Here is a 24,504-nt window from a genome sequence, read left to right as displayed (position 1 = left end):
TCCGCTTGAAATGAAATTGTTTGTACATGATAAGTTATATGCACAAAAACTATACTAAAGGTATAGTTTCTGCACATTTTTTTTGAAATGAAAAGCAATGGTAGTGATCCGTTTATCTCTTCCAGGCCGTTTCTATTTATGACATTTGAAATAAATATTTTACTAATAAACGGGAACAAATATCTATTAACAAAGAGCAACCTCTTTTCTTCTCAAGGATTTAATCTGCTTGAATGAATGAGTAGATAGTAGAATTTAATCATTGTCATCATTTCAAGTGTAATTTGATTACCTGTGATAGAAAGACATGTTTGATTTGATTGCTTTTTTCAAGAGATTCAGAGGTTAACTTTCTAAAGTATAGCAGCACTATAATAATTTGAAAAAATTGGATAAGAAAGCCGGTAGGTCGCATGATGGATTGTCGTTGTTGCTTCTAGGACTTAGGAACCTAAATAAAAATTATATTTGGTACGAAAATTTAATTCATTAAGATAGTTTTGATTGTATACTTTAAAGAGTAATTTCCAAGGAGTTACTCCTATGTAATAAAAAACATGTATTTTTAAAGATTCTTCAATCTTTAAAGTGCTTTTTTGTAAATTAAACCTGTTAGCGATACGGATTTAATGACAAAATTGGTAAGTATTTCCGATGCATATTACCAAAAACAATTTTACATATATAACTATGTAGTTTATGTTCGTTTTTTGTTGATTAAATTATAGTCTATATGTAGTTGTGAGAAAATATTGTAAACAGAATTTATGAATTACATCATTAATTGCCTGGCTTTACCTTGCCATTTTCCATTCGCATAAGGCCCAGTGTATATCAATGTAATAAATGTATGTAAAGTGATTCTGACCTAGACAACATGATTCTTACGAATATGTAAAAGTCCCCTGTACATTATAGTTAAAATACTGTATTCAAATTTAGCGCTGTATATTCTATAGGGCTCATTCAAAGTGCAGGAGCGGATGCGGCGGCGGGTGCGGGCGCGTGGGTCTTGGCGTCTTCCGTTTCACACGACGAAATAGCAAATAGACGCTATACGTTAGACCAACCACTGTGAAAGTACGGGCGGATCGAGCCAAGAGATCTAACCGCGCCGCGCGCGCGGCCGCTGTGAATGAAACGAGCGTCTACGTACAATTGATTTACACGCATCGCTCCCGCCGCCACTCTGAATAAGACCTAGGCTGTCTAGAAACTTACGTTTCTCATACAAAACTGCGGGCATACCTACTTGCCGGGGCTTGAAACATGTAATTATATTTAGTACATATTTAGCACATTGGGCGTTTAGCGCGCCTCGAGAATTTTGTACGAAGTGACGATGGAACGAAGCAAAGTAAGAATGCGAAGAAATAGAATCACAGAACGATTCAAAATATCAAAAGCAAGTGGCCAGGAAATGAGTGATAAAAAGGTGGGATTACAAACAAAGAAGTCGCATCGTCACAGGGTTTCCCTAGTGCATGGCTAATAAGCAAACATAAGTAAAAAAACTTTTATCACATGAAAGTCATAAAAAGAATACCAACAACATGAAACAAATTATGTATATATGTGTGAGTTTATAAATTTCCTATCTAAGCATAAAAGTTATCGACTAATTTCATTCGTAGAGTCAGTAGAGCCTCTCTCTTGCAAAATTGTCATTTTACGCCGAGGGTGATATATGTGACGTGCTCGGTACGTTGTTTTTTTTAATATAATATCTAGTGACGAGACGGACAAGTCGTGCGCCTGATGGTAAGCTACACGCCTGTCCGTAGCAGTTGCACTGCGCCTGATATATAAGTTGACAAGTCCCATGTACCTGTAATTTCACTAGCACCGGAACGAAATAATGCTCCCATTACTGTTTGGCAGCAGAAATTGGTAAGATGGCAGTACTTCCGTGGACGAACTCTTTCACAAGGAACTCTACTGTAAATAAATCTATAAATCTATTTTCACAATAGCTACTAAAAACTCAGCTTCTGGATGGTCTCCTCTAACTTTAGTTGTGCCACAGGGTGGTGTGCACTCACCTCATTCACTATGTATAAATCAGCTCTCTAAACTATCATTTCTCCATACCACCTATATGCAGATGGCTTGCCAATTTATCGACATTGAGTTCAAAGATACTTTATTCTCATTAAGACAATTGTCACTTACATGGGAACTTAAAAACAAATCAGTAAATTAACAATATTTCAGTCCAAGCCGTGGTACAAACTACACAATGAAATGCAAAAACTAATCAATAAATTAACAATATTCCAGTCCAATACTCCCATTACACAAACATAAGTTGAGAGTTCAACTGTTTACAAATATACATTATTATTATACAAATTAAACCTTTATTTCAGTAGTGAATAGTCGTTAATAATATCTTTATACAATTTTGATTTAAATAAACTAAATGACGGTATTGACGGTAGTTTGTTAAAGATTTGCACTCCTTCAAACCGACAGAATCGACGTCTTGCCGTTACATTACATTGATGTAACCAATGCCCACTCTGCAATTGAAACTGTTTAAAAAGATTTTCATTTGGTAAAGTCTAGGGCCGACGACGCATTTGGATAGCGTATAAATTCAACGAAATCACACGCAACAATCGTAGGTAGTAGTAACAGATAGTACCGCAAGTTGAACTTTAATGATCTACTCAAGGTTTTGCCTGAGATAGAGTGAACCTTGCTTATGCAGATAAAACAAAGAATCCAGGCCTGTATTTTTTTTTCGTCATAATATCAAGTGACGGGATGAACAAGTCGTGCGCCTGATGATAAGCCCTACGCCTGTCTATGACTGTTGCAGTGCCACTCAGAAGTTTAAATTGCAAAGACCTTGGGGGCCACTGCCACTGTGCCCGTCGTTGAGGCATAAGTTGGCAAGTTCCATGTGGCTGTAATTACACCAGCACCCTTCAAAACCGGAACAGAGTAATGCTGACATTACTGCTTGGCGGCAGACATAGGTAAGGTGGCAGCACTTCCCTGAACGAAGTCTTTCACAAGGAGCTCTACTGCTACTAATTGATCATACATGTCATTCAAATACAACTACTCCCCCTTATCGACGATTTTTATTTAGAAGCTACCGAGGAATTCCTCAGTTTAAGCAGCTGCTTAAATCTAGCAAACCAATTAATTTTCAATCTGTGTGTGATCATATCTCAATTTCTGTCTAAATTAAAAACAACTCCACCAGTCTTTTAGGTATGTGGAATAAATTGTCCATGCACAAATTCAAAAAGAACAGTTCCTGTCGAACTCTACAATTAACCCGTAACATAATATAAGTGTTCAACCAGTAACCAATATTTTTATATAATACTATGTACATACACCTGTACTATAAATTACTATACAATTGTGGGAAAATTAGTCTCGCAGACCTTTCTTCTTCGTCACAGGTAGGGTTGGCTGTAAGAGATCTCTTCTAAAGGCATTATGCTAGGGCAATAATGCTGTCTTTTGTAACAATTGGGTTTTAATTGTCTTTGTGAAATTGTTTGAAATTACAAATTTGTTTTGTTGTATACATGAATACAAATAGAAAATAAAACTATTTTTCGCATCTAAATCGCGTGTATTTGTTTTCTCAAACAAACCGACGTTTTGGGCCTTTTACAGGTCCCATGCGGTTGACTGAAATGGTAGTCATCAACCAGTTATGCCAAATATTAATGCACACCACCTTATTTTCTATACTTTCAAAGGTAAATAATTAAATACCTTATTTTAATATTCCAAAGAACATTTCAATTTAAGCTACATATTTACAAAACATTACAATATCATTTTTACGTGAGGCGCAGTAGTTTCCGGAATGAATAAGAAAAAAATGCTATAAATGGTCAGAAATGAATTTATTGTTTCTCAAAATATTCTCCGTTAGCGTTAATGCATTTTTTCATACGAATGACCTAATTTTGAAAACATTTATGCCACTCTTCCGTGACAATCTCTGAAACATATTTTTCATACTCTTCGACCAGCCTCTTCAGGTGATAAAAATCGTTGACCGCGTAACTGGTTCTTAATTTTTGGAAATAAGTAAAAGTCACAAGGTGCCAGGTCGAGGCTGTACGCAGGATTTCTCATAAGGTCATCGTTGTTCACCTTCAAAAATTCATTTGTCTGTCTGGCCGTGTAAGAACTGGAATTATCGTGGTGCTAGATGGTACGACTTTTATGGTTATTTTTACGGAGTTTATCAATAACTTCCGGCAAACAAATAGTCGTGTACCAATCACTGTTCACGGTACAACGATTCTCCAAAGCAACAGTAGTCACGTGTCCAATTTTATTAAAAAAATAAGCAATCATCCGCTTGGAGGCACTTTGCACGCGCGCCACTTTGGTTGGTTTCGGCTCATCTCGAAAGACCCATACGCTCGATTGCTGCTTTGTTTTGGGATCGTAATTATAAATCCATGCTTCGTCACCCATTACTATATCCCACACCAAATTTGACGCCCCTTTGTTGAATCTGGTAAGCATGGCATTGCACCAAGTGACGCGATCCGTTTTTTGAGCCTTAGTCAAATTGTGTGGGATCCACCGAGAGTACAGCTTTTTTACACTCAAATGTTTGTGTAGTATTGATTGTATTTGACTCATGCCTATGCCTAAAGATGCCCGAATCTCTTGGTATGTCACATGCCTGTCTGTTTTGATCATACGGGGCACAGCATCGGCTGTAAACAACAAAATCTCGAAATTCGTCACTGAGATTCACATGACCGCGTTTGAATTCTGCAAAGCAGCTATAAATAGTCGTCTTGCATGGTGCTTCATCGCCAAAAGCAGTTTGCAGCCGAGCGAAGGTCCGCTGAGCTGTTACATTCCACTTGAAGTTGTAGAAAATCCTACTACGAAAATTTTCACTTTTTTCACAATTTTCCATGGTTATGTAGAGAGAACCAATTTCTAAAATGACGCCACAATGTAAAAACAAGTGACAGTCAGATGAAACAAACTGTATTCTACAGCCAAAGAGTTCCATTTTCAAATTTTGTAGTTACTTTTTAAATATTATTTATGTGTTTAGTTTAGTTTATTGGTTATTTAAGTGGCCAGTTCCAGAATCATATAGTGCGCCCTATGTATTAAAATGAATTTGTAATTGCTTAATAATAAATAGTTATAAATAGAAATAAATTAACATTAAAACATGTAAAGGGCCCGAAACGTTGGTTTGTTTGAAAAAAAAAAAAAACAAATATACGCTTTTTATATCCGAAAAATAGTCCGAAAAATATTTGCGGAAACCTAAGAACTCGGTAATACAAGTAGTTAATTTAAAATACAGAACATGTTTAGAAGCTAAAGATAAGTGTTAATTTTATCTCAAACAGTCTACTCGTATAATCAATGTGCTATTATATATAACGTTGATGTCATTATTGACAATAACAAGCACATTCTTTTTCGTTTTAATTTTTGTGCCCAAAAGTCGATGAACTGAACATTATGCTACTGAAATGTAACCTTCGGTAACCTTTATTGTTTTCTGGATAAATAAATAAATTAAGGCCGCATCCTTTAACATATAAATGAGGATTTAATAGCGATTACAGACGAAGTGGTAAAGAAATCAATATTCGAACGACTTGAGAAAATGTATAGCACGAAAATTAGAACTAAATATTCATAATAATTCAGTAATTACAAAACAGTGGCACCTATTCTTTTATTAAAATATTCTTTAAAAACATATTAAAATAATATCTAAATATAACAATATTATTGAACGTTCAATTCTTATAAGTTTTAAACGTTTTGATTATTTTACTCAGTTCATTTTGCACGCTTGGTGTAATAAAGCCATATCTGGAAAATGCTGAAAAATCAATTTTTAAAGAATTTTCAATTATTTCAGTGCTTTTTGTAAATTAAACTTTTTCGCGATACAGATGTAGTGACAAAATAGGTACTTCCGGTGCATGTGCTAAACATACTTATTTATTATTTGATTTTTAATTCGGGACTTAATCACGTATAAAACATATTTTATTTACCTCGACGTTTCGGACATATTGCAACGTCCATGGTCTCGAAGGGACTGAAGAGGCGGGTGTCGGCATCTTCTAGCCGTGCGAGTTTTTGTAACTACCCGCACTTGACCTTCATTATTTATTTGTGCACTAGGGTTCCCACTAGACCGACACACAACACTCACGACATCCGGCGACTTTTGTAGTATTGGTTAATTATCATCATTTTAATTTTTAATTTGGAATGTATTTTGCTGCATTTTTACAAATATTATTATTATTACTAACGTTTTCTTTTAAAATTTGTAATTTTTATTATCATTATTGTTACTTTTTGAATTTACATTAGCATTCAATGAACTCTAAAGTCACTATGTCACGTCATGCCATTTTTTCAGTGATATCCTATAATTGGCAACACTTATTGCTCATGTAAATTACTTTTTAAGTTTTACAATGTATGCTGTTGGATCTCCTTTATAAATAAATAAATAAATAAATTCTTTTATTGAATTCTAATGAAAATTGAATGGGATAACCAGCTTTTTCATAGATTAAAATAAACATGACAATATTTGGAGGATGGTCTACGATATATTAATTTTGCGCGGCTAACTCGTCTAAGTTTTTTTTACAGACTATCTTCGTGATGAACATGCTCTTGAGTTAGGCTACTATTTTGGAAAGCCATCGGTAGTTTGTTTTATGTTGAAGAACCTTCTAGTCCTAAAAGCAGTTTCAAAACGCTTATACATATGTTTGGGCACGGAACGAAATACGATAATTATAAAAGCAATGACCCGGATTTAGTGATTTACATAATATTTATCAAAATGTTTTGAAACTGATAAGATGAGTGACAAATGTAATTCGAACTGAAAGTTACATGTATAAGGTGTTATACATTATATATTTTGGTATCTATTCAGTTTTATATGACTACCCATGCATATTATAAGTAGATATTTATTACTTATTAGAGAGACTTATTTATTAATTATTAGAGAGTTTCATCTAGGGCTGTATATCATTACCGTATATGGTGTTTATAATTGTTTTTTCAATTTATTTTGGCACTGTTACAAGATCAAATTATACAACACAAGTATACGTATGACATAACAATCAAAAATATAGGATAAATAATTATTATGAAATTGTAGACCATGTGTTCGTATTTGATAACATAGATAAAAATGGTTTCTATTTCTTGATTCAATTAGTTATCATATAAACCATCTAGTCGGTTTTTTACTTTTTTTTAACCATCAAGTACCTAAATTAAATATCGAAACTGCAATTGAACTGCCTCCGTGGCCCAACGGTTGTTACCTTGCCGGACTGCCACGCAGAGATCCTGGGTTCGATTACCAGGCCGAGAGAAATATGTGTATGGCCTACATTTATTTCTCTCGTGAGTTTGGGTGTAGATTGTGGTTGTCTATGTGTGGTCCATGGCACCCGCGACACAGGTTTTCCCTAGTGCGGGGCTATGTGTGTGTTGCGTTATTATTACTATTATTATTATTATAAGTTCCTGTATTAAGAAAAACATTACAATATTGCGTCGATACTTAACACGTTCCGCACCACGTGTATACCTTAATATACACCCAATGTTTTTGTCCCAGGCCAGTGTGTCCCTGACAATACACAGGTAAGGCTTGCCTCCTTAGGCCGACGTATCTCAGTGTATACAGGGTTTCGAATTTTTTGTATGAGCATTTGAAAGCCCTGCCCCTCACGAATCGTTCAGTGTTTTTGGGATATAAATATCTGTGATATCGAGTTCTTAGGTTTTCGCGATTGTTACACATAGGAAATGAAACTATTTTTCTCTTTGTTGACTCAGAGTCAACCGTGACCATGGGACCTGTAAAGGGCCCGAAACGTCGGTTTGTTTGAAAAAACAAATATACGCGATTTAAATCCGGAAAAATAGTTTCATTTCCTATCTGTGATAGTTAACTGAATAGATTATATATTTAATATCTAATGCATGTACAAAGTAAGTTAAATGACAAAAAATAGAAATATCGTTTTTTCAGTTTTTTTCTTAAAATGCTGTTTTTGATAATACAGTGTTTTTAGTTTGACATGGTCGATATACGAGTATTAATTTATAAGTGTGATTGTACTATTTTAATGGTTGGTTCGTTTTTAGATGCGTATAACAGTGATATTTTAAATAATTTTTTTTGGGTTTGCGAATATTAACTTCTTTAATTTTGAAAAGGAGTGTTTAATTTGCCGCTTCCGTGAATTTCGTTTTCCTTCGAGGTTGACTGGTAAAGTATGCTTTAAGAATTAAGTCCGCCTTTTGTACCATTATTTATAGTGGTCAATATAGTTTAATAAATAAATATATTATACCAGCACTCTTCAAAATTCGAACGCAGTAATGCTCACATTTCCCTTGGCGATGGGGTACCCCATAATGCCCCGTAGCCCCGACCCCGACCACGCCAGTACTGTTTTAATTTATTAATACTAAAAACAAATCGTAATATACATGAATTTTAATCAGTATATATTAAGAAACACCATAAATATAAAACAACAAAATAAAAAAGTATCAACATGAGTACTTCCTTTTTTTTATGTGTATTTGTGGTAACACAAAATAGATAGATAGATAGATAAATTTTTACACGAGAGATTACAGGACAAAAATTAAACACATTAGCAGATTTCTTCCAGACAACCTTAGTATGTAGAGAGACTAAACATGAAGCGGGGGTGCTAACACTAGCTTAAGTACTTTTTATTAACAAATATTATGGATCACGTTGTCTGAGAATAAAATTATTATTATTATTATTATTATTATAAACATTTACACATACATATAGAAATTATTAAACAACACATTATACTTATAAATATACATGCGTATATATATATATATATATATATATATACACACACACACACACATACGATACAATATAATAACATACAACTACAAAATATATTCCTACGTACACGATACTTATAACACATGTTTCGCAAGAAGGAGAAGCAGCCTAGCAACAGTATATTGCTATTGTGAAAGGTAGAATTTCTTTACTTGGTTTTTAAATATGTTGAACGATTGCGTTTGTCTAATCGTAACTGGGAGAGAGTTCCAGAGACGACCACTGTGCACAGAGAAAAAAGAATCGTAAAACGAAGTGGAGTACTATGGTATCTTGAGACTAAGACTTTCTGAAGACCGTAATGAGTGAGTATTCGAGCAGTGTCGAAAACTAAATCTATCTTTAAGGTAGTGTGGGAAACAGGGGTTCAACATTATGTTGTATAGAAGGGATAGTATATGAGTACTCCGGCGAAGGCAAATAGGAAGCCACTTGAGCTCAGAACGATAGTGATAAACATGATCATGTTTACGCAAACCATATATAATCGAATACAACAATTTTGAAGACGCTCAAGTTTATCTAGCTGGTCCTCTGAGAGATCAAGGTAGCTGGCGTCGGTGTAGTCGAGGACTGGAAGCAACAAAGATTGTGCAAACGCAATTTTAGTAGTAGTAGGTAAGAAGTTACGTAGCCAGTTTAACGATGCAGCCGACGAATACAATTTACGGCTGACAGCTTGTATCTGCGGACCCCTACGCAGAGTCCTGAACTGTCCATGATTATTACCAAATTTTTTGCCGTGAGGCTAAAAGGAATATCAAAACATCAAAATTGATCTTAGGAAGTGCGCTCAAGTCTACTTTGGATAGTAATCTGAAGCTACCCACTATCTTTACCAGAGTTTTGATAGAATTAACAGACAGTCCAAACGTCTCACTCCACTCCGTACTACGGAGCAGGTTCCGATTTGTAGTCGTTATAGCCTCGATAGATCGTTTGCATATATGTGGTAGGAACAAGAAAGATTATGAGAAATAGAGTTTATAAATACGGCAAACAGAACAAGAGATAAATTGCCGCCTTGCAGAATGCCAGCTGGCGTGTTACACCATGAGGAGAATTTATCGTCATGGCGAACTCGTTGCCTGCGACCGTACCTGATAACTGTGAAACCAATCAATTATGGTTGGAGATATGTTAAGTGAGTGCAGCAGGGTAAGAAGTACGTTGAAATCGACTGTGTTAAATGCGTTGCTGAAGTCCAATAGTGTTAGCATAGTTAGTTGGCCATTTTCCATCCCAAGACGAATATGGTTGGTGATTTTTACTAAAGTCGACAGTAGTAAAGTAGTAGTAGTAGTAGTAGTAGTAGTAGTAGTAAAGTTGACAGTGCTGTGGCCGGGGCGGAAGCCAGATTAGAAAGGCTTTAAGAGATTATGACGGGAAAGAAATTTACTTAATTGGTTATGGATCAGACGTTCCAAAACCTTAGGATGTAGGACGATATTCGTGAAATGTTTTAGGATTATTTACGTTAGGTAAAGGAATTATTTGGGCCTCTTGCCAGAGTGAAGAAAATACAGCATTGGAAATAGCGCTGATGAAGAAGAAAGCGAGCACTGGAAGAATGATATCAAGGATTGGCACTAGCATATTGCGACTTATACCGTCACAACCAACTGCATTTGACAGAACCACAATCCGAAAATTGATCAAGAAAAAACGGGAAGTAGGCAGGGATTGGTAAGGCCGAAAGTTGGTTTAAAGTTTTAATTTTAATAGTATTATTAATACTAGAAGAAGAGGAAACATGTACATTAAGAGAATCAATATTAACACTGTTAGGAATGGCACTGTCTTTAGATTTACCAATCCCCAGCGAATTGAGGAATTTCCAGACTTTCATTGGATCTTCGTTCTCTACGGATTTATGAATATACAGCGATTACGGATTTTTTTGGTATAAGTTGCCTTATTATGGTTACTTTGACGGCATTTATATTTAGTTTTAGCAGCTGCCTTTTTCTTCATTAATAATTTTATGTCATCGGTAAGCCTTGGTGACGGAAGATGTTTAAATTTTATAGATCGGAAAGGTGCATGCTTGTCGTACAGTTGGTTAATGTATGTTTTAAAAAGTTCAGCCTGCTTATTTATAGTCTGAGCATAAAACACTGGAGACCTATCAATAGCACGTGTATCTTTAAGCAAATTCTCACGATTCATAACCACTAAAATTGCGCTGAAGTATGATTTTGGGTTTAGCTTTATGGGGACGAATTTTATAAGATAGATAAATAAGATCATGATAAGAAAATGCATCAGCCGAGCATTGGTCGTGTTTTGCAACATGCTGCGGGGAAGACACTATTAATAAATCTAGAAGAGAAGGAGTACAATTGGGAAAATGATGAGTAGCGCCAATGGAAGAATGTGCATGTTGCTTGAATTGATAACTGATTGAAGTGAGGAAGTACACAAGGAGGAGGAGGAGGAGGAACATTTTTAATGAGGTAAGTATTTAAAATCTCCCAATATAATGGAGTGTCTATAAGAGGGTACAAAATCATTTAACATTTTTTCCAAGGAAGTAAAGTATTCAACAGGCAACGATGGGTTATAAGCTCCGAGAAAGACTTTGGTGTGCGCAAGAGTGACCTCAGCCAACAGATGCTCGCCAGTATTGAGTGGCGGTGGTTGTGACAAGGTGCTAATGATGGCGAAGGGAATGTGTGCTTTTAAGTAAACACGATAAAACGTGACCAAAAACGGTTTTTTCTCGTAAAAGACGAACGCGTCCAGTCACTTTCACGCTGGTCACCATTTGAAGATGGCCGCTTATTCGCAAAACAGAATACTGCTAGCATATTTAGCTACTTAGATCTGTGAGTGGTCCTGTTATGCCTCGCGACCCCGTTATGCCCCCAGTTCTCGTAATGCTTTACTGGACCAACTATCTACTATATTCACATTATCAATGTCACAATATTACAATTCAAAATACAATGTCAAGGGATAACATGACCGTCACTACAGCAAACAATAAATAATGAATATAAAATAAAGTAGTATAACTACTGCCTGTCGAAATACAACGAAATCAAGTAAAACAAAATTACAATTGTTGCTAAAGAAACGTATCGACACTTCTACATTCATTATCCAATAAAAGGAGTTTTACTCGGGTATAAAACGTTTCGTCGTTTGTAACACTTCAGGTTTGTGGGTAGAATCGGGGATACCCACAAGGAACTCTACAGCTAAGAAAATTATATAATATTAATTTAGTTACAATTTATGGGTAGTTTTATATATTTCATATGCTACCATAATAGGAAGACAATCTATTGTCAGTCGTTTTAGAAAAGTTTTTTTTCACAAGTCTTTCAAACAGCATTTTCCTTGATAACAATAATAAATTCTGTAATATTTCAACCCCTATAAAAATGGAATATGCTACGGTCGGTAACAATCTTTTAAAATAAAGTTAATTTATGACCCGATAAGGAGGGATCAAACTAAACATAATAATAACATAATTTACAAACTTTGAAATTATTTTAATACGACTTACGATAAGTCACTTACCTACTTGTTGTTGATAAGTGTTGGTGTGGTCTTGGTTATTTAAGTATACCACTATTTAAACTTGATAAATTATCATTAAATAAAGAAAAATTGACTTCGAATGTGCGGTTTGTTGCTCTATTTTTAAAGTCTATGAATATAACCTAGTTTGAAGAAGTTATATTTTAATTTTTATGTAAATGCATAGTTTACGTCTCATTCTCTAAGATTTTTTAGAGACAGAGACTGTGGATATGCTCCTAACATACCTCTTTCAAAATATGTGAAATTCAAAATTATATATTATTCAATGTTGAACGCAAAATTTGATTTTCTACATGTCAATTTAACCTCATTGGAATATTGTAAGAAACAATCAAACGATATCTATTTAACTCAAAGTGCGACTAAGTTTATGTGAGCTAGTTCTGGCCAAAACAGTCCTTACTCAAAAATATGAAATTATGTTCTCCATTTTATTTTTATATTTGGCAAGTAGGAAATTGTTTGGATGTGTGTAATAAACATTGACCTATATATAAATTTTAATAATCTTCCACGGGAAATGAGTAATTCGTTTTTCAACGATTCTGAAAAAATACACTTTTTGAATTAATATACTGATACTGTATATCTACGCCGAGGTCGACCTTTCCATTCGTTTACCCCCACTTTCGTTCTATAAGTCGTTATTCTAGTGATATCCATCTTTTTATTAATCGAGAAATTTCCTCTTACATTCCAGTTGTAGCGGACTGTATCAACGGGTGGATGCTAATAAAGCTATCAAAGAGTGAGCAAGACCAAAGTAAATGTACTTTTTTTAAATAAGTGCGCATTTGACCTCCATTTCACCTGATGGAAAGTGACGACGAGGTCGAAGATATAGCATGCACGCCTAAATAATGCCTATTCACTCTCGCCTTCAAAAATGTCCAAGTTATAGCGTCCGGGGAACAAGTCCGCAGGCAGGGAAATCTACTCCCTAGCCGCTCGGCATATAAATGTGGAAGCAAAACGCTTCATGCGAATCCTGGGAATATCCACAACGTAGTGGTGGAACCCCAGTCCATGTCTAGTCTCCCGATGATGAAAAGAGGAAGGCGGAATCAAGTTATGCAATTTCAATGCACACTCTCCGTGATATATCCCGTACAATACCGATAAGCAGGCAACTTTACCAATTCCGATTAATAGTTACAGTTTATTAGAAAACAAGGCACAGCTTTTAACTAAAACAGAAAGAACATGTGACAATAACAAGAAAAGGCGCCAAAACAAGTATAGGTATTTAAATTTAGAATTTTTATAAAATTAAATTTAAAAAGACTATATAAAATGTACACAAAAAAGATTTGTGGCGACTAATGCGATTCGCTACACCAGTTCACCACATACCGCAACACTATTATAACATTGTTCCTCATTCACTCTCTATGGCTCAAAACAAACTTTGACTTCTACTCAGCAAAAATGGCGAGTTAAGCAATTTTTCGTACTCATAAAACTAACTTCGCCTAACTTTAAGCAGGAAATTAAATTAAACTTTGAGTTTACTTCGTACTTAAAAAACAAAATTGTACGAGATTCAGACCCTGGAAAAAATAATTTCATTTCCATTGTGTATTACTAGAGAAACCTAAGATTTATTATTATGTACTTAATCACCTTATAAAACTGTTATGAGACAAAGGTATATGGTTTGTATAGCAAATGAATGATTATCTATCGAATGAGGTTTCCATATAATGTCGGAGTAATCACGAAACCAACACACACAAAAAAAAACAGTCGAATTGAGAACCTCCTCATTTTTGGAAGTTGGTTAATAAATCAAACAGTAAAATAGTTTTAAGAGTCAGTTGCAGTGGACTATTATTGCCCTCACTTATTTTCTGCTTACACAGAAAACACTAAAAATGGTAAAACACACCCACACATCTGATTAAAAAAAAAATTAAAATACTTTAAAATTTAAATGCGTTCTCTACATACAACCTTGTGAATATTTATTTATTGTGATAATGGCTTAGTTACTTATAAATATTGTTAGCGCTGCTGTAGTACGTACATAAATATTTATTATCAGAATTATTTGCAGCCTCTATGCCTGTGCCTCTTTTTAACCCTTTGGTGGAAAGTAAAAAATGTTAGTACTTTTGTTGCCTATACTACATAAAAAAGGCATGTATTTAAATTTGCAAAAGCAGCAAGGAAAAAACGGTCATTTTTTTTAATGATTGATCCTTTTGTCTTCGAGACATAAAATGAAGTAAACCAATCGATATTTTAATCTGTTCTGATCTACGCAAAAAATGTTTTATTTCTATAAATTAACTTTGATTGTTTTATGTTGGGCTTCAAAAATGCACGCAAAATAGGCGCTTTGTCGTCGAGTTGCGGAAACCAGCCCGTTGCACCAAGTACCAAGTACCAAGTTGGGCTTCAAAACTAAGACCAATATGAGCATTAAAAATAAAATTTAGATATTTGTTTATAACTAAGTAAATGTTGATTATATTTGTATACTAACATTATAGTAGATAATTATAATATAATTTGACCTGAAAACATGTTCGTAAATGCAAGTAATTTTAAGAAATTGGCGGAAGTGGAAACTTTTGGCAATTGGCACTCGCCGGCCGCTGTGACACGCTCGCTTCGCTCGCTCGACTCGTGCTGCTTTTTCATATACTAACCTAACCTACTGAATGGAGAGCGCAACCAAGCAACCAAGATTTATTAGGAGATCAATATCAAAAGATATACTGATTATAAAAGTCATCAGTCGTTAAAAGAAAATACCAATAATAAAAAAAGAGGATCAAATATCATTTTTGAATATCAAATATTAATTTAGCATGCTTGAACATAATAATAGTGTTATTTTGAATGCAATTCGTTTATAATTTATCCGTAGATGAACTAATATTAACGTACAATTAATATATTATATATCAAACATAAAAATAATACCATTTATTTAAAAAAATGCACATTTACAATTGATTAATTATATCTTCAAGGATCAAATAAAATTGTCTCTAAAAATCAATATTGAAATTTTCGTTGTAGTACATTATTGTACATGGTGAAAATTTTTGTAATGCTTTTCCAGTCGTATAGTTTGCATTTATAGTACAACCATTTATATGTATACCTAAATATCAACGTAACAAGTAGGTGTCTTGTTTTATTTAAGTGGCAGAGGTTCTTCATAGTAAATATTGGTGTAATTTTGAATGGTTTTTAATTTATTTCCAATAAATTAGCACCCAGTACCACAAAATGCTTTGACTAATAAACAACGCAAATATTAAGTGCGTAACAAAACTGAACTATTTACGCTAAGGATTTCAAACTTTTTTGACCTATTCCATCACTACCACAGTCTACTAGATATAATTAGTACCTATTAGATAAGAACGCTTTTGAGATTTTAGTAATCATAGTACGAATGACCTCGTCTTACAAGAAAAAGATACATATCTACGTAATCGATGGTTTCGCACAGGGACTGAAAGTTGCCAAACGAGTGAATTTTGAATACTGATTGAGGTGGTTTAAAAACTGGTTTTCAGATTGACCATAATTTAAACAAATACGCCACGTGTCCTTAAAAGAAAACCAATATGTATATATGTTTTTGCGTATGCCTATTTTCGTCAGTATTAAAAAAGACAGCGCGTAAATATCATAGTTTAGTATTCTATGTTTAGACAATATTATTGTATGATAATTCTATTCTATGAAATGTTAATATACGTACTTTTAAAATCTAGTCAAAGTCAAAGAATCAATTATTTCATAGGTAAAAAATATTTACACTTGAAGACCTCACTTTTAAGTTACTGCTCGTTCATAACGCTGACTTCCCTGAGAAGAACGAGCAAGAAACTCTATGGATTGCGGTTTTCAAATAAAATTAAATGCTATGGAATACACTTAGAATCAAATTTGTTTGGAATCTAGAGCCATGTCGTCTTTCCATACATCTTTATCTAACACGTAGTCTTCAATTTTGTGATACGACTTTTCAATTAAAATATTTTTAATGTAGTTTTTAAACTTAGGGAATGATAATCTTAATATATGCTCCGGAATCTTATTGTAAAAACGTATACATTTCTCCATAAAAGAGTCGTTTATCCTGGTTAAACGAAATCATGGCATCCTGAGTTTGGACTTAGGTCTAAGGTTAATATTACGGATATCTTCTATCGTATTGAAATTATGTATATTTTACGGGCATATAAAATATTTGAGTAAATGTACTGTGATGCCACAGTCATAATACCAGTCTCCCTAAACTTTTCTCTGAGAGAAACCCGAGAACCTAAACGGTACACAGAATGAATTTCTCGTTTTTGCAATACAAATATAGTTTGTATGTCTGCCACTTTATGGTCCTCAATAAAGAATGGCAGATCATTAATATAACTGTGAAATAAGACAGGTCCAAGTATTGAGCTCTGCGGAACACCCATTTTTACCGCAGAACTCAAAGAAGTCTAGATAGGTAGGTACTCGTCTAATGGCAATAATGGCATGTTTACTCGAGTTAAATAGTAAGGTACATTCTTTGCCATGTTTACCCCGTCACGCAACTACGTCCAATCGTTAGATACACTGTTTCCCTAACGATTTTGATACCGTAGGACAGTAAAGCCACAAATATCTTTAACGCGCAGCTATATAGCTGTAACTCTAATGTAGAGTAGACTGTAATGTAGAGTCAACAGCACATCAAGCTATACACTTTGTTTGAACATTGCCTTCAGTGCAACAGAACAAGATCCGTCAACATGTGGTTCGGCGTGCTGCCGTTTGTACGTCGTGGCACTACCGTATCAAGACCCTCCTGGTTGAGATCGCTACTAAATAGCCCATGACCTTAATACCATTATGATTACACCTTGGTTCTATACTGCGTGGGGTCTCGCCGGTCTTCCGTAGACGAAAAATTATCTAAAATTAGTATAGGTTTTAGTATCTAAATATCTTTATTTATAACTATCTTAAAGAACTCCTTTACATCTCTGTTAAACATACTGGGAAGTGGCTAGGATAAGTGAAATAAGTAAACAAAATAAAATATTTTTTTTTTGTTGTTGATAAGATATAACAGTACAATTATGTCTACAGCTTTAACTATGTTTTTCGATCAAGGCCGTTTGTGGTTATGAAATCGTGTAAATACACATATAAGTACGAAACAATTTTCGTAATTATAATCGAAACACTGTGTTTACCTACTTCGACTTTAATTTGTATGAATTTGGAGAGGACTCAAAATTTTGTTATTATGAGTATTATTATGAGTTTTATGAATATTTTAAATTTAAAAATATTTTAAAGCTAAAAGATTTACACAAACAGTAAAAAAACGAACTTTTTTAATATTTCAATTTTGCTACTTGTTTTAGCAAAATTTTTAGTCGTTATAAACGTACCTACTCGTGCGATAGTAATGTGACCGCAAAACACCTACTTCAAGAAAAGCTAAACAATTTAAAACTACTCATGAAAACTCATATAGGTACCTACACTTGATGCCCTGAGATACCTGACCACCTGTTTGGTTCTGAATAGATCATTGTGAAGAAACAAACTTAATCTTTAACCTGTGAGCCGTAAAATTCATTTTGGTATGACTTTCTTATTGCATCTTTAGTGAATGACGTTTTGAGAAACTTTTTAAGCCAGTTTGATTTTTGATTCTATTACACAAATTTCAACCCAAAAGCTGGAGTTCCTTTACACTTTTCTGTCGAATGCGTAAGAATAACACTCTCAGAACCAAACGGTCGACTAGTAGGACAGGTATTTTATAGCATCGACTGTACATTTAAAAAAAATCTAATTATTTTCTGTTCTTGTTGGGTACTTATTTCAGCATTTCCATATACGACATTTGTTACTCAGTACGTAAAAAACTGTAAAATGATTGTACGTTTACGATACGTAAAATTTCCCTAGTTTACGTAACAATCAGGGCGCATGGGAGTACGTCATTCACATTGTCCGTCTGCCGGTCAGTCCCAGATCAATTATGTGCCATTATAGCTATTTATACACTTGCTTATTTAGTTATATATATAAATATAGGTAAATATAATTATGATTTTTAGTAGCAGTAGAGCTTCCGCTGAAAGAGTTGGTCCAGGGAAGTGCTGCCACCTTACCTATTTCTGCTGACAAGCAGTAATGTGACCATTACTGCGTTCCGGTTCCGACTTTGGGCGTAGTGGCAGTTGCCCCTAAGATCTTTGCGAATAAAAGCTCTGAGTGGCACTGCAATTGTTCTTCGCGCCACTTGGTATCGTACATAAAGTGCCTACTATACTTGCGATACTTTATAGTGTACCTTCTTCAGAATGCATTTATTCGTCGAATGAAAAGGTGTCTTGGATTAACTACCTACTATAGTAACGTTACTATTTTTGGTCATAGGAACATTGAATTACAAAACAGAAACAATTTATTCTTGTTCAGTACATAAAACAACGACTTGTCAGTTAATTAATTGGCGTTCGTGAAGCATGAAGTAAAATATATCTGCATTATCTTAGTTAAGAAGCATATCTACGACTAGTACGATGATTGCTATAAATGTATATATGGAACGTAAGACATATATGTATATATCACACATATATATGTATATGTATCACACATATATATGTATATGTATCACACATATATATATATATACACACACAACGGCAGTGCCTAATTTAACAAGCAATATATATGTATATATGACTATTCAGTAACACCTTTACTGCGTTGTTAAATTGTTCAATTAGGCACTGCCGTTGTGGGTGATCTCAAGCAAATGTCGTATAATTTTATCAACGTTTGGCTTTAATAATAGCAAGTGGATCTGGAAATGATTTTTTGATGGTCAACCGTGACCATGGGACCTGTAAAGGGCCCAAAACGTCGGTTTGTTTGAAAAAACAAATATACGCGATTTAAATCCGGAAAAATAGTTTCATTTCCTATGTGTAACAATCGCGAAAACCTAAGAACTCGAAATGATTTTTTATTTATTATTTAAGATTATTGTACATCATTAAGTCACATAATAATTTGTAAATAATAGTGCTACCTGTCGGCCAGTTCAGTAGTGAGAAAAATTTTATGCCTCGGGACTGGCTGGGAGTCAGTTTAATTTTCCTTCAATAATTTAAAGGTAAACCTTTCAATTTACGCTACATTAAGTTTTACAAATTATTTTATTGAATGAATATTTATTAAGTTCAATTTATTATTAATCAATAATAGAAATTAGAATAAACTAAAACATATTAATTAGTACTGTAGCCTTATGTCTGTTTGGGATTTTTCATCAGAGGAAATACTGAATCTCAAACTGGTGGTCCATACCACCCTCCCTGAAACCATCTTCCCTGTTGAAATCAGGATGTTTTTTAATTTCAATGGCCTCTCGCGGCATCCTGGGTGGAAAACGGATTTCTTTTGCAAGGACCTAGGGTTTGTCAAACTTCATTGAATGTGTAGGTTTATCCATGACATGCTCGAAGACTGCAGACTTGTTTACGCGACGGTGTTTGACATCAGCTATATGTAGTGCCGCGGGTACAAATACTTCGCTTCGCTTGTCTAATATAATATAAATATTCATATAACGACTTTTATTCTAATGCAGTTACTATTTTGAATAATGCTACGTGAAATTAATTTTGTTATGGTTATTAAAATAAATAAAAATATGTAATAAAATTAACGTAACATTGTTATAAATATAATTTCGTTATCTCTTTCTATGTAATTCAACTGACTCTAAAAAGAAAAGATATACGAGCGTTCTCGCGAAGTCGGCCATATTTTGACCCGAGAGAGAGAAAATTAAATATAAGTTGGTGTTGTGTTTTCACTTCACTTTATAAAAAAAATCATTTAGGTAGCTCATTATACAGACGACACCGCCACCAACGGGTATTCGTCTTTTTGTATAGAGGTAAGGTTCAGGAGCTCGTACGTTTTTCATCATTACCTATATACATTTTGGGTAATTAAAATTGGGGAATATTGATATATGTAAATATTTAGTCGTTCCTTAAAATAATAGTATTTATCACCCGTAATAGTAGGCACGTACGTATTGTTTGAGATAAAATTATATTTATGTGTCTGCTTAAGTAAACTGCCAGTCGTCGTGATTTTAAAAATATTATGAAAACAACATATAAGAATGTCTGCGTACATAATTTATATTTTGAAAATGCAAATGATACTTTTTGATAACTAGAGTCCGGATGTTAATTAATTGCTTTTCTACCACTTATATTTGGAGAAAAGACAAATTTTTCTCTCGACTCGAAATTATCTCTGGAGGTCAAAGCAATAGCAATTGAGTTTCCAGTTATAATAAGCTGTTGTCGTAACTAAATACGTATTTAAATTAACTATCAAAAATATTTTACTTTACGTAAAGGTTACTTTCGTATTTTTTTCGGTGTTTGTTTCAGTTCTTTACTGACCTTACACTCACAAAACACATTAAAATGCAATTTCCTGTTTGAAGCTCTCGCTTGAGTCTATTTTCTAAAGCATTTTTGTACATTTATCATGTTATATGACATGCTTATTAAGTAACTATGTAGTATGAAATTTTAGGTACTGTAGAAATCTCTTATCGGTATTTGCATTTTCTTGCGTTCACAGATAGTGGCCATACACATAAAGTCCATTTTCTTCTTAAATATTATTTTAATTTGTTGAGATCTTTTAAAACTTGTACATTGCTGATTTTGGACATACATAATGTGTAAGTAGTACGTACTAAAGCATGTAAAGATGATTGTAAACACATTCGAAAGTAGTTAACGGGAGGTACTCGTACGAGCAAGTATGTACTTACTTAATTCGAGGGGACTTGTTTTCTTTGTTTTAGCTGTCTTTGATAACAACTGCTACTAAAATAAACATTTCGTAACTCTTGGAGACTTTAGGAGTGTGAATTTGTAGACCTATTAGCACTCACCAAGTATTTGCAAAAAGCTGTCTTCCAGCCGCATGGTGGATGATAGAAGGTAATCGGTCCCCTCCAGCTCACTTGGCGTCATCATGTCGGAACGCATTTTCGACCTTATTACAACCACACACAATCCAGTCTATAACAAAATGTCACAGTCCGATACTCATGTATTTTGGTTGAGCTACAGAATAACCACACGAATCACACAATGTTCTATAGATATGGACATTAAATAAATAGTATATAAATTAAGTATTAAATATTGGTCTGTTCCGAGACGTGTTACATCATAAATAAACAGACTAGACTACTACCTGTGTGCGGCGACGAGGGAGATAATTGTGAGTTCACAAGTACTTAGTGCAAACGCAATTTGCGCGGGCGCTGCGACACCCTGCCACAGTAAACAGCGTGTTATAAGCGTTCAGTTCGTGCCGCGGCCGCAGTACTACTCGCGACAGACACGGCCATCAGCTGATTTGCCTACTATAAATAATACGAAATTATTTGGATGCAGGACAGAGCAAGTCTACCACCGTCATTATAACTGACGAGGAGATATGGGTCTCATGTACAATGTGCATTAAATTGCCATTAGGGCCGATGCTGTTTTAATAGCGTAAATTCTTTATCAAAAATGTAGAGGCGGTGCGGACAGAGAGATTTTGTATTAGAAATACTTTTATTGCACAAACACTTTTAGTATTATTTACTTTTAATATTATTATTATTTAGTATTATTTATCGTACTGTACGATCGCGTCTGCGCGCAATAATTAACCAATACGTTACGTACCTAAACCAGGTTAAGAAACTCATAGGGACCACGTTGATAATGTTATTAAAATTTACGACGACCTACTATATTATCGTTCGATAATGGTCTTGCCGAATGCTTTAATCTAAAATGATAGCAAATAGGATTAACGCGAGAGATAGCTTCAATACTAGAAAAAAATCATAAATTTACCAAGAACGTCAAACGGTAGAGCATGTTTAATGCTAACACCTTCAGATTACGCGATTTTTAGATCCGTAAAAAAAATTGATTTTGGACATTGGTATGTACCAACCGCGAAAACCTAAGAGCTCCATTCAAGCAATTTGTTCATCATTAATTTTTTTTTTGTAAAGCCTAATACTTTTAGATTACGCGTTTTCAGATCCGTAAAAAAATATGCAGTAATCGCGAAAACCTAAGAACTAGAATACTAGATTTTTTTTATAATATCAAGTGACGGGACAAACAAGTCGTGCGCCTGATGGTACGCTACACGCCTGTCCATAACAGTTGCAGTGGGCCCTCTGAGTTTTAAATCGCAAAGATCTGAGGGGCACTGTCACTGTGCCCGTCACCCTGAGACATAGTCCCATGTGCCTGTAATTTCACCAGCACTCTTAACCCTTCAAAACCGGAACACAGTAATGCTGACATTACTGCTTGGCGGCAGAAATAGATAAGGTGGCTGTACTTCCATGAACGAGCTCTTTCACAAGGAGCTCTACTGCTACTAAATTTCTGATTGGGACGTTTTGATCGTCATTCAATTGTTTTTTTAACTGACTTCAAAAAAAGGAGGAGGTTCTCAATTCGACTGTATGTTTTTTTTTTGTATGTATGTTACGCGATAACTCCGGTATTGGTGAACCGATTTTCATGATTCTTTTTTGCTGGGAAAGAGGGTACCTCCATAGTGGTCCCATTTCATTTTGAAGAAAATAATCCACCTCTAAGGGTGGCTGATCACGCATGAACATTAATTTTTATAAATAGCGTCTAAATTTTACTTAAGGAGCAATTATTTTAATGCTTGGTTTTGCTATTTTCCAATTCAAGATGTTTTTCTCTCAATGTACTTTGAGTAGTGAGAACCGATTTTTATTATTTTTATGTCAAGTTCTGTATAGTGGCGAACTAGGTAATATTTCAATTAAACTTGGCAAATAGATGTAATTCCACGTACTTTTGAGGTCGGTTTTTTAGTACTCTGTACTGAGATTGTTCATAATCTAGTCTCAAATCAGTTCGGCCATCTTATGACGCGATTACGTCACAAACGAGACCACGTGCATACATCTGTTCCATTGTCAGTCTAAGCCGGAAAGTCCTAACATCTAAGTAATTATCATTAACTATTTAACGCCACTGATAGCGTAATACGCGTGGCTATAGATGACATTCAAAATATTTTTTGATTTCTGTTAATAATAATTTTTTTCGTTAGTTAGGTAGTAGGTTGACTTTGTATTTTGAAACCCTCCTGTGTTCAAAGTCCTTTTTATAGTAAATTTTTGTAAACTATATTATAGAAAAATACTCTCGGGGAAAGGAATTAAGTGGCCTCGCGCTGAGTTCCAGGCCACTTTTGATATTGAGGGTAATAACTCGGCAGATGAGCTGGCAAAGGTTGGTGCTAGGGAGGCCTTCATTAGTCTCGAAACCTTCAGAGAAAGCATGCAGACTGGCAAAGTTCATTCGGTGAATCCACGGCAGAGCACACGTCTCCCGAGACGTCTGGTTTCATACAGATGGTCTTGAGCATTCAAACGCCCTAATAACTGCCCACTTTGCTAAACACTAGAGCTCTAGCACTGGGCAGAAATGGCATTAGAACGCTGACTAGAGCCTTAATAGGACAGACTTGACCAAGCACATTTTTAATGATATCGAGTGCCGGGACAAACAAGTCGTGCGCCCGGTGGTAAGCGATACGCCTACGCCTGTCCGAAGTTGCAGTGCCACTCACGAGCTTTAAATCACAAAGATCTGAGGGGCACCGCCACTGCACCCGTCACCTGGAGATTATTAAACCTCAGGAGAAGAGCACAGCAAACACACAATAGTATCTGGATTCCGTTTTATTTCTGTTCTTTCACCAAACAGACACTCTACAACAAAAAAACCACTCTTCGTTCCCTCGACCAAAATCATACAATTTCTTTACTAGCCGTGGCCTCTAGCGGCGTAATTGGATGTCAATACAATTGCCTTCGAAACAAATACTTCTAATCATTTTCTAGTAGTTTTAATTGCATTCTACAACTTCAGTGTTTATATAAT

At 34.7% G+C, this 24,504-nt stretch overlaps 1 protein-coding gene across 2 annotated transcripts in view; it reads right to left on the bottom strand.

Annotated features, from left to right (window-relative positions):
- The window catches only part of LOC113230719 (hepatocyte nuclear factor 4-gamma), a 78,123-nt gene extending 56,285 nt beyond the window's left edge, over window positions 1-21,838 (bottom strand). Inside the window, exon 1 of one of the 2 annotated variants that reach the window (XM_026464781.1) lies at window positions 21,450-21,838. In XM_026464781.1, coding sequence (XP_026320566.1) covers window positions 21,450-21,546 — 97 coding nt within the window. In that variant the 5' untranslated portion in view covers window positions 21,547-21,838. The remainder of the gene's footprint in view (window positions 1-21,449) is intronic. The other variant, XM_026464782.1, reaches the window with a different exon arrangement.
- Window positions 21,839-24,504: the final 2,666 nt, after the last annotated feature.

This window comes from Hyposmocoma kahamanoa, unplaced genomic scaffold (genome assembly GCF_003589595.1).
Source record: "Hyposmocoma kahamanoa isolate Upper Pololo Valley unplaced genomic scaffold, ASM358959v1 64, whole genome shotgun sequence".
Classification (NCBI taxonomy): Eukaryota; Metazoa; Arthropoda; class Insecta; order Lepidoptera; family Cosmopterigidae; genus Hyposmocoma; species Hyposmocoma kahamanoa.
This window is presented reverse-complemented; position numbering and strand designations above follow the sequence as displayed.